This window comes from Gossypium hirsutum, chromosome D01 (genome assembly GCF_007990345.1).
Source record: "Gossypium hirsutum isolate 1008001.06 chromosome D01, Gossypium_hirsutum_v2.1, whole genome shotgun sequence".
Lineage (NCBI taxonomy): Eukaryota > Viridiplantae > Streptophyta > Magnoliopsida > Malvales > Malvaceae > Gossypium > Gossypium hirsutum.
The window spans coordinates 53,576,590-53,588,685 of record NC_053437.1 but is presented as its reverse complement, the minus strand read 5'-3'; the positions used below and the strand labels follow the sequence as shown (position 1 = coordinate 53,588,685).

The window sequence follows — 12,096 nt, the reverse complement described above, 5'->3', positions numbered from 1 at the left end:
TGTATCCTCGAAATTCATTTAATAATATTTCTTTTATAAACTAAAATATAAACGGGATGAATATAATTGTTTCATAAGTACATCTTTATCCAATGGAACTCATGAAAAAAAACAAAATATGGTGAAGAATATCATATAGGATACTTAGTATGTGAATTTGGCAGTTTGTTGCATGTTTCATTTCAGTTGAATTTTGTCAAACGAAAGGATTTAATGTTTGCAAGGACAAATGCAACCGCCCGGAAGAGACAAGACATGCAAGAAAACTATCGGATTCTTCATCATCACTAAAGTCGCAAACAATTAATTTCTGGTGGACCTCAGCCTTCATCATTGTAGCCCAATATTAGGTCAGCTCACAAATAGTTAATTACCCTAACACTTGCTTTTGCTTTTGCTTTTCTCTTCTCTTTTCTTTTGTTAATGCCACAAACCACTAAGTTTGTATAGTATTAGAATTTGTATTATTAATTGTAACCAGTCTAGGTTTGAAATTTTTTTTCTTTGATGGAGAAAAAGAACAATGTTAAATAACTCAAAACACTAAAACTTTCGAGTGTGGAGTTTAAAACTTAAATGAAGCAATTAAGTGTCGAAACTTTTAACTTTTGTGTTTGACGCTTCTATTTTGACATACAGTATATATAATAAAATAATAATAATAATAATAATAATAAAAGAGAACGATGAGAAAATCTTGAATGGGGAAAAAGGAAAATTTTAATAAATGGAAAGAGGAATATAATGGAGCCGAGCAGACTTTTAATGCTTTTCCAGAAGTATAGCAAGAAAGAGAAGATACCAATCAAACAAAGATAAACAGTATACAAAGTAGTAAATAAAGGGGTCATTGAATATGGACCCATGCCTGCAAGTGCCATTACTTTGCTTTCAAGACCAATCAACTCCCAAGTCCCCCCCCCCCTCCCTCCTTACAATTTGGTTGAGTGAATGAATTCAAGCTTAAAGCTTAATATTAAAACCCCATTTCCTTGTTTCCTTGCATTGAAGGAAACAGCTTAGTTAAAGTGCTCTCTTTTGTCTCATGGTTGAGTAGAGGAAGAGAAAAAAAAGACATGGGGAATTGTGTTACAGTTTACAAGAACAAAGATCCTGCAGACATGGATCTTAGTGCCCGAATTCAATCACCCATTAAGGAGAACAATGTTAGAAGGGAGCCCTCAATTGTTGGATACGATTCTAGGCTTCAGCCTTCATCAATGGAACAAGAAACTAATTTACAAGAGATGGGTATGTTTCTAACTTGCCTTTCTTCATTCCTTTATCATCATGGGTTGCCCTCACTTCAGGTTTTAAATTAGTGCCTATGTTTGATCTCATTTATCAGATATATATAAAATAAAAGTTGGAAACTCTATTTGTTCTTTTCTCAGTGGACTGACTGCGATCTGCTTGATTGATCGGGACAGTCCTTTACTATTTCGCTCAGAACCCTTTGGCTTTGGACCACTCACATTAGCCAAATTAGATATTTTGCTGTTTTTTCTCATTACAAACAAGGGAAACAGTGTTTATTCATGGTATCTTCCTATTTTTGTGTCTTTTTTCAGAGTTGAAAGTTACTGTCCTAACTGCTAACCAAGAAATAGAGGAGTGATATGAAGTTGAGAATCCCAAGTCCTCACCTACTTGTCCCTTTGCTCTTAAGTAAATACTCAAACAAGATTATCTTAAGTAAATTATCTCTAATTTTGTCAGCAACTATAGTATGTTCTGTGATCTTTCAGTCAAATGGCCCTTTTATTTCTTATTGTATATGTTATCACTGGAATATCAAATATTCTCCTGCAGGCGCATATTTCCTAGAATAATGAACTATTTGAGGTTTACTCATTTTACAAGATATGTTGATGTATGAAGCAAAGTGTAATGGCATGATTAATCAAAAAACTAATTCAGTGCTGCATGATTAATCATGCATGCAATGGCAATTTCTTTGCAGGATTCAAGATGGTGTGGATATTTTGCGCCATAAATGCATTATGTAAAATTGGGTCATGTTTAGCATGTGTAATTAAGTGTGCCTATAATTTCTCTCCAGGTAAAACAGAGGAGAGCTTTTTTGATTCACAGCCCTCGTTAGAATCTGACTTTGAAGATTTCTTCAGTGCCAATGGTGGTGAGAGTCTCCCCTAACTATGTTTCCCCTCTATAGTTGAATCAAACATTGCATATGGATATGAAGTATGATCTTCAAAATATATGAAAAAACTACACACGCTCGTATCAGACACTCACATTGGACTCTCACGGTCCGAGGAACATAGTGGCGGCAGGGTTTTTGTAAGTGGTTTTGAGTTGGGAGTAATGCTTGTTTTCATACAGATTCCGCCTCTTCTTCGGGGAACAGTCCAAACCACCAGAAAAGCAACCATTCGATGGAGGGTGCAGTGGATGCACATGGAGAGTCTCCAACTGATACAAAGAAGCAACTAATCGAGTTATTTCGTGAGAGCTTGGATAATGATGATGATGGAAACTCAGCTGCTGGAAGTAGTAAAGCGACACCGTACAGGGGACACCTCCCAAGGAAAGACGTGAAAGCAGCGGAGTCTGCGCAGTGCTGCCTTCCAAGTTTGGTGCGGAACTTGAGCTTTGGTGAAAGAAAGAAACGGCTACCAAGCCCTGCTGCCCAATATTGATGGATGGGTTGGATTAGGTAAGGTAAGCTACATACTTTGTATAAATCTCTTCACAAGTTATCAAGATTAGCATGTTTGAAAAAGTTACAATCTTAAACAAACCCTTACTTGTTATTTACCACCACCACAATCCTATGCTTTTGTTACCCAAACTCGGGTGTAAATGTATTTTTAAACTTTTTAGAGGATCATATTCTATAATGAAAAGTGAAAAGTTGAACTAATATTACTTGTGGGGGCATTGATAGGGATATATATATACTTCAATTGTTTGAATCTGTTTTTCTTTTTTTTCTCCCAACAATTTCAACCAATGTCTCCCTTTATATATATAACAACGTCTCTTACCATTGCACCTAACATTTGATAGTGATTATGAAAGACATTAAATTAAATTATATAATAAATTATTGAAATATATGTAAATTTAAATTAAATTTATATTTTTATTAAATTATAAGTAAGAATATATATTTATATTAAAATTATATTTATTAAAAATACTTATCTATACTATTATTTAAGCTCCTAACTGAGTTAGTATTACTAGTCAATCGAGCACCAACTCGGTTAGAAAAATTATAGAAATATCCTTTCGTAATTAAAATGAATTATATTATTTGATAGTATTTTAATCTTTTATTTTAAAAAATCCAATCAAATTATGCATAAAATGGGATTTGAGCCCATACCAACTAAGTTATTAAAATCTTAAATTTACCGATCAAACATTTATATTTACCAATCAAATCTTTATTTTGATGTTATCTATACATTTTTATTTTAGGCTTAATGGTTTAAAAGGCCCTCAAGCCTTTTTGAAAAATCAATTAAGCCCTTGCAACCTTTTTGCACCCAATTGAATCCTTGAACTAACAAAATTGGCTAAATAGGCCTTGTGACTAACGTTGACCATTACAGCACTGACGTGGCCGTTAACGATGCTAACATATTCAAACCTTTTTTTTTTTTAAATTAATTTTTTTTACTGGAATGACATGGACATATGGTTGTTCAGGTTCATTTATTTCAAAGCTTAAGTTTTTTAATTAAAATATATTTTTTTATAAATTTATAAATTTATAAAAAATACTAAATAAATTTCAAAAATTAAAAATTAATAAAAAAATCATTTAAAAGTTAAGTCCAGAATGATTCTGGACATATGGTTGTCTAGATCACTTTGAATCAGGACAAACATATGTTCAAATTCATTCAAGACATTTTTTTCTAAATTATATAAAGTTTAGAAAACATTAAAAATTAATTTTCTTTAAAAAAATTATATGTGTATCAATGTTTTAATTCTGTTGTTACCTTTTAGGATATATAAAAAATAAAAATATTTATAAAATAAATATAAATAATTTTAATATTATTAATTGTACGTATAAACTTTTTTTTAATGTATGAATATATCCAATTAAAAAAATGTACCAGTTATTTTATTACATGTGTAGCCTAAAAAGTGTATCAATTATTTTCTAGCCTTAAATGTTTAAATAATTGGATTTATTCATACATTTAAAAAAAACTTTACACATATGATTAATAAATTTAAAATTATTTATAGTTATTTATCTTATAAAAAATTATATTTTATACATTTCTAAAAAGTACCAATAGAATTAAAACAATGATACACATCATTAAAATCTTAAAGTGGAGGAAATTCTCTATCGACAACAGATTGAAAACATTTGGAGAACTTCGAACGGTGGATGGAACCACGGAGCATGAATGCAGTGATGATGGAGAAGTTGCAAATCGATTCACAAAAAAAGTACGCTTAAGGGAGACAGAGGAAGAGTCGAATGTTGTTATGGAATCGACACTGACTACAAAAAAGCCTCTTTCTTGGAGGGATCGATTGGTGGGAACTAGTCTTCGAGCTAATAGGCAAACAGCAACATTGGACGATCTTCATGAGGGAGGAGATTTCGAGCTTTCGGAGGATGACATTGTACGATCTATGATAGATGGCAATCCGTCGATCAGTTTCTCTAAGCATGTGAATCATATCCTTATGATCAAGGGCATGGCACACAGTGGTAATTAAGCTCCTATATCTATTTGTCACATTTCGTCATTATCTTTTTTTTTTTTTGAATTGATTCATTATTATCTAATAATCTTTTTATAGATGTCCTTAATATTTTTTTAGATAAAGCAGAATGCATAAGTAAATATTAGCTCACTAGTTACCTACTTTTAACTAATATTAAGTTGCATTACATGGTCGGATTGTAATACGAGAAGACAACTTATATAAGTAGATAATCTAAATTGTTTATAGCCTATGAGGTTAGATTAAACAAATAATTCATGTTAGGTCTATTATGTTGTCTATAAATCTCATGAGAGAAAGAGTTTGTATTCGCAATTAGAAGTCGGTTGACTTTCACAAATAAAAACATAGTTATAATTATCTAAACTAACAATATATTCAACATGGTCCAAGCTACTATGAACAATTCCTAGGTTTGCCTATCCATCGTATATGTATTTGGATCAAGTGAGCTTGTTTCATCTGCACCACAAACACCAAACTTTTGAAACAATGGACTATTTTTTTCTTACATGAAATTATACTACTTTTAACGGTTTTATTACGTGTACGCAACATGCAATAATAATAGGATAGATTTAGACTCCAAGTAAATAAACTCAACTTCGCAATCCAAAAATGAGAGAATGCTATTTTAACAGATCTTATCTTGAGATTAAGATATTTACATAAAGACTAACATGTTATAACATCATTTTAATATGATTATATGTCTAATTAATCTCTCCACTAGATCACTATAACTTTAAATAGGTTGCATGAAAAGTCTTTGAATAAATGGACAAAAGAATGAATGAGAAATAGATTTCCCGGATTACTATTCATAGTAATTGTAATTTTTTGAGAAGGCAAGAGATGATTTGAAATTAATTTAATTTCTTTCTATCATAATTTAATTGGATGAATAAATTAAATAATTGAGTCCGAAGTGAAAGACAAATTATGTAGTAATCGTAGTTTAATTTTATTCAGATAATTGTATAAGTTGTACATAAATTTTAATATGGTAAAATCATCATGATTTTATCAAAATTAGAATTGGATTAACTAAAATATTTAGTTAAAATTAATTAATAATTAATTTAAAGGAATATTTAATAATTTAGTTAATTAAATATTTAGGCTTAGCTTTTGATTTAAATAAAGAGAAGTAAGCTCAAAAAATTGGACCGGATAAAGATCGGCTCAACTAGCCTAATTAGGTTAAAGGGTGGAGACATGGGAATCCCTCTTTCATGGTATGTGACCAACTACACCCCTTGAAAAGTCCTATTTGGAATATGACTCCTCCACTTTAATTAATTTAAAACTCAAACTAAGAATTAAACCCTTAAATAAATTCCTCTATAAATACATAAGCTTAGTTGAAACTTAAGCGTATTTTATTTGAGTAATTTTCCCTTATACTCAAATTAATTCTATTTTTCTTAAGTTTGGATTCTATATTTGGGGTAATTATAATTGCAATCATTTGGCAATTAGAATTCGAATGTAGAGAGTTGAAAATGTTTAGTTTGCTTGTAAAGGATCATGCAAGGCTCTTTTCCAGGGAGAGTCTCGATTTTTTCCCATGTTCTATTCTTCAAGTTAGATCTTATTCTCTAAGAAACTGCGAGTTCGACAGTACCTGGGATCAATTGGTTAAAAGTTTGAAGAGCTCAGACTTTAGTTTGAGTTGATTGGGAAGTTTGAGCACCTTTCCAAAGGGTATTACGACATTGGCTCCTCTCTGCAGCCTTGACGTTATGGCCAAGTCCTGAAGGCTACATTGGCCACCGAAATGGTCTAGTAAAACCAATTTGAGTTGAAACATTCTTTTTTAATAACCTTTGGAAAACTTACTATAACTGCCTTGGGATTATCAAAACGTCAGATTATTAAATCAAGTTAATTTAAGAGTCCAATTTAATAAGTGTCGTGACATTTGAGAAAAACTTAGTTGATTTCGTCAATTTGCCTTTTTATTTTTTTAAACTCTCATTTCATTATTACATAACAGTAAACGTGATGCCTCTTAATTTTAAACTTAAATATGCCAAATTTAGTTTTATTTCTCATTTGACCAGTTTATACGATGTTTAATGAAATGAAAATAAAATACTAAAAACAAACTCATGCCACAGTTCAAAATTAACAGAATTATAGTCTCAAAAACCATATTAAAAATTAAGTTAAATCTAAAAGTACTTCATTAAATAAAATTTAGACAAGACCTCCGAATGTCGTGTCCAATCCTAACCTCAAGGATTATTTGTAAGGATAAAATTATGGGGATGACATTTAAAAAACTTAGTGTGAGTCTTAAACATAGTAAACAGTGTATATACATACAAAAAATCATATAGCCAACAACATTTCTGAGATCACAGTAGAGCATGGCATCATAAAAATACAGTATATATACATGGGCATGCTCATATGAAAACAATGTATATTTCCTACTCATCCATCCGCTATATACCATGAATCCCCTAGAACTCATCATTCGAACACCAAAAGAATAAGAGTCGTAGCTCAATGTGGATAAACCACCAGTAACAATTTTTGCAATTAGTCTGCCATTAATTTACGGATAAATCGCTAGTAATTTGCGGATAAACCGCCAATACTCTAGGGTTGTAGATTAACTGCCAGTATAAAATTACAGATAAACCGTCAATACTCCACGGAACTCCTCTGTCTCCAATTAGTCCTAATCCCCATGCAATGCAATATGTCATATCAGTCGTGTTGCATATCGTGCTTATCAATATCAATTTCAATAATGATGGCATGTTCAACATGCATTCAATAGCAACAATATCAATCAATGGTATGTTTGAATGCAAGTAATAAATAATGTAATAATCAGTGGCATGCAATACATGCAATCAATTATACAGTAACAATCAACATACTTAACAGCACAAGACATGTAATAACATACAATTAGCCAATTAATCAATAACAATGGGCAGACAATGGGTTAACCCTTGTAGCACTTACAGATTTGGTTAATTATTCTTTAAGGCCCTAGAACATTCGGCCAAAGACAATAAAGTACATACATGCTTTCAGCAATCACTAAACATACAAAGTTAGGACCCACACCTATATAATGAAATTTTGAAGCACTAAACTTAGATCTGCAACTTCTATATTTAAATTTGACAAGATCTCAATTAGATCTCTACATAACATACACAAAACACAAGTAAAAAATTAACCTTTAGATCACCACATAGGTTTGGATTGATAAGAGAGAAATAATGGCAATTCAAATATGATATTTGGTGTTACTACTTATACTATTTCAGCTTAATACGAAGATGCGTATAACTTCTAATGTCACTAGTGATCCGAGCGATTCGGATTTGAACTTTTAATAAAAAAACACAAAAAGAACATGTGTGAGAATCGGCCATGGACTCTTGATAGATTCAGCCATTGTAGAGGAAATAGAAAAGAAATATGTGATCAAATCTAACTAATAAACAACTTACACTTCCCGGATCTCAGATTTGTGATAACAGACAATCAAAAACCAAATGATCACTTGCAAAGGGCCAAAGAAGATTCGGCCAAAGATAAATAATGGTTTCAATAGCAAAACAATGAGAAGAAAAAGAAAAATAGAGGGATAATAAGAGGAGAAACAAATGGGTGACAACAACAGTGGTGGCTGGTCACTAGGGCGATGGCAATGGAAGAGAGAATACAAGGTTTCAAGGGGAGACGATGGTGAAAAATATGCCAGCAAGTATTCAGCCAAAATAATAAGAAAACAATAAGAAAAGAAGTAAACTAAAATAAAATAGTGAGAGGAGAAGGAGGAAATAGTGGTGTGGAGGCCACAAGTGGATGAAGAAGGAAGAGAGGGATGGCACAAAAATAGTCAAAACTAGGGTTTAAGGGCGTGGCACAATGAAGAAGATGGAAGAAAAATTGAGAGAATGAGAGGAGAAGGAAGAGAGGGACAACAAGGTGAAGAAGAAAATAGAAAAAAAGGATGAATAGAAAATAAAATACAATATATACCTAAGGCTACAGCATGGGCGGCAACAGCTAGGGTAAAAAGAAAAAATACGAAAAAGAAAAATTACACGAGGGAAGGAAATTGAACTTCAGTTCCAAGGACAAATTCACTAACTCTTAACCATCAAACCAAAATACTCATTTTATTAACTAACGTGCAAAGATAAAAATAAACCAGGACATGACATTACATATAATTATTTGATGAAATTTATTTATTTTAGATGTCGCAACAAAGGTCCATTTTAGAATATTTCTAAATTTTCGCTTCACCAAATTTAGAAGATTTTCTAGACGATTTTCAAACACTCTTTGGCTACAAATACTGACCATAGTAATTCACTATATGCCAATCTTTCTTCCATGGATTGGCTTCTTAAACCCAAAAACCCTTAGCTTGGGAGATTTGGCTTCATCGCAATTTCATTGTTTTTTTTAAAGAATCTTCAATAGAATATTATATTCTAAAGATAATTGGCAAGGTTTGGAAAATTCTTTACACTTGACCACCCTTAGAAGACAGCCTATATGCTCCTTTTTACTATTCTCTTGGAAAGCCTTAAGACACGAAAGCTTTAAACTCAAAACAGACAAATCATCAATAGGAAACTTAGGTAGTGAAAGAATTGGTATCATCATTAATAATCATCATAAAAATTGGGTTATCAATTCATATAGACATATTCCAAAAGCAACAAGTGTGGAAGTTGAGTAATGGGCTATAAAGGATGGACTTGAACTAGCCAAAACTTTGAAAAAAGATTGAACATTACTAACACTGAGATTGAAGTTGATGCTACTATAGTGACAAATTTCATGACTAACAATTTCAACTCTAATATTGTATTATCCACTTTGATTGATGAATGCAAACTATGCTTGACTAATGCGGAGTTAAGTCTATCAAGCACACCTTCAAAAAAGGAAATAGATGCATAGATGTTTTAGTACGATTAAGAAGCAATTTTTTAGATTCCTCACTAGTTATGTTCTAGTGTTTTATTTTGTATTTGTAGCACACCTCCAAAGATTTTATTTCCCTACTACAAAATACTAAGGGGTTTGTTTGTACCAAACTATTGATTATTTTTTCTTAATATAATGTTGGTTCCTACCAAAAAGAAAAAGAAAAAGAAATCATAGACAAGTTTTTCTATAATATATGTGTATATATATATATAAACACGAGTTTGAGAAACTTTTAAACTAATGATAATAACACCATTTATTGTTCATACTAAATTGGTATTATAATAATTTATTCATATATTACTAATTATTATGTGATAAAAATAAAAATAAAATTAATTAACTATAAGTTCATTGAATATAATTAGATAAATTAAAATAATAAAAACTCCCTAAGATAAACTACATATATTACATATATGATTAATTATTACAAAAGTAATCTAATCATGGATGCAATTTTTTAGTTCATGTTTCTTTTCAAATAAAACGATAAAAGATTATTAATATAAAATAACTATAATTGTAATTATTTTATTAATAGTGTTTCTACATAAAACATAAAATAATATTAATTGTATTTATTTTATTAAGAATTTTCATTATTAATGTTACATATAATATCACTTAATTAGACTTTGGGTTCATATTAAGTGATACTTATTATTTTAAATTGGACCATTATGCTTTATATTTTATTTTTATCACTTTAATGTTGTCTACCATTAATGTATGTGGACAAATTAGTTAATAAATAAACTTTATACCCCATTTTTTATGTTATGATTGGTTAGAAAATGTAGGGGAAGGTGAAGATCAACCTAAAGTTGATGAAGAAGTTGTTAATAATGATGAGGTAGATGTTCAGTTTGAAGGTGATGGAGAAACTAAAGTAACTTTTCACATTGAAGCTTCTTCTTATGATACTTTTGAATTAAAGTTTGTAGGAAGTGAATTTGAAGTTAGTGATGATGAAGAGGACACATCTGGGATGAATGTATGTGAATGGGTTAGTAGGAACTTAGATGGCATGAACATGGATGATATTACTATAGATCAATTGTTTGACAGTAATGAATCTAAGGATTTACATTATGCACATGACTCGGGCTTAGATGGCCAAAGTTGGCCTGAATTTAACATTAAACACATGGTAAATCCCAAACTTGAAAAGGGTTTAATATTTCCTAACAAAGGAATTATCAAAGAGGTTGTTAGGTAGTATGGTAGGGTTAATAAGTATTTCATTAAGTTCTCAAAATATGATAATAGGAGGCTGAAGGTTGTTTCTAAGGCCTAGTGCGCATGGTACTTATGGGCCTCAAAATTCTACCCTAATGACCTTGTTAACCAGACATAGCAAATAAATACCTTTGCCCGAAGGTTTATAAAAAAAATAATAGCAAAATGGTTGGAAAAATATTATAAAAGATAAGTTCAATGTTAACCCTAATTATGCCTTGATATGTTCGCAACAATATGTAAAAAGGGACTTTAATACAATTTTCTCACTTACCAAATATCTTAGGGCTAAGATTAGGGCACTAGAAATGCTTGGGGGTGGAAACACGAAAATTTACACATTTTTACATACCCTTTTTAACTTAAAATCATACCGTTTCGATAAAATTTTTGTCGAAAAAATAATTAATTTTTACAAAATAATTAAAGTGCACTTAAAATATGAAAATTTTGAATTTTATTTAATTTTATAATTAATTTTGATGAATTTTATTTATTTTAGATAGATTTGCACAAAGGGCGAAAACTGGCTCGGCAAACACTGCTAGAAGCGCAACACCGAGAAGCAATTTGAAGTATAGAGTCGAACCAAATTTCAACCTAAGACGGTCCAAAATTATATATATTAATTCATAGTATAATTAATTTTAATTTATATCCAATTTAATTTGGTTTAATAAATTATTATTAATTAATTATGAAAAAGTGGTCCAATTGAACTGAACCTCGTGAACCGAACCGACCAAGAAATGGACAGCTCAAAAACCGTCCCAAGAGCTGACCCAAATCAGCTTATTATCTGATTATTTAAGCTTGCAAAGAGGCCCTTGAAGACTTGTTCAAGTTGCATTCAAACCCCTCCACAATTGGTGGCTTTATAGATTTGCCCCAAGCCTAAATTAGCAAAGTTGAAACTATCAACCTTACCACATGTGTGGCCGGCCAAGGGAGGGCTCTTTGGTTGATAATTTTAGTTATTTTTAGTAGCCCTCCTCAGTTATAAAAACCCCCTTATGCTGGTAATTCGAAAAACACACCTCAAGCATTCACATATTTCCTCTCTTCTCTCCATTTTCTCTCTTCTTTTCCATTCCAAAATTTCCTTTCTCTCTTGTCGATTTCTCCTCTTGAAAAAGCGGC

The 12,096-nt window shown here is 31.1% G+C and overlaps 1 protein-coding gene across 2 annotated transcripts; it reads left to right on the top strand.

The window, feature by feature from the left end:
• Positions 1-390: 390 nt before the first annotated feature.
• LOC107921091 (uncharacterized protein At3g27210) lies at positions 391-2,887 on the top strand. Of its 2 annotated transcripts, none has more exons than XM_016850959.2 (3): positions 391-1,251; positions 2,063-2,140; positions 2,347-2,887. In XM_016850959.2, exons 1-3 carry the CDS (start codon positions 1,077-1,079, stop codon positions 2,661-2,663), a joined length of 570 nt encoding a protein of 189 aa, XP_016706448.1. In that variant the 5' UTR covers positions 391-1,076; the 3' UTR covers positions 2,664-2,887. The 2 variants fall into 2 exon arrangements, with proteins under 2 accessions (XP_016706448.1, XP_016706447.2); XM_016850958.2 differs by having other exon boundaries at positions 928-1,251; positions 1,964-2,140.
• Positions 2,888-12,096: the final 9,209 nt, after the last annotated feature.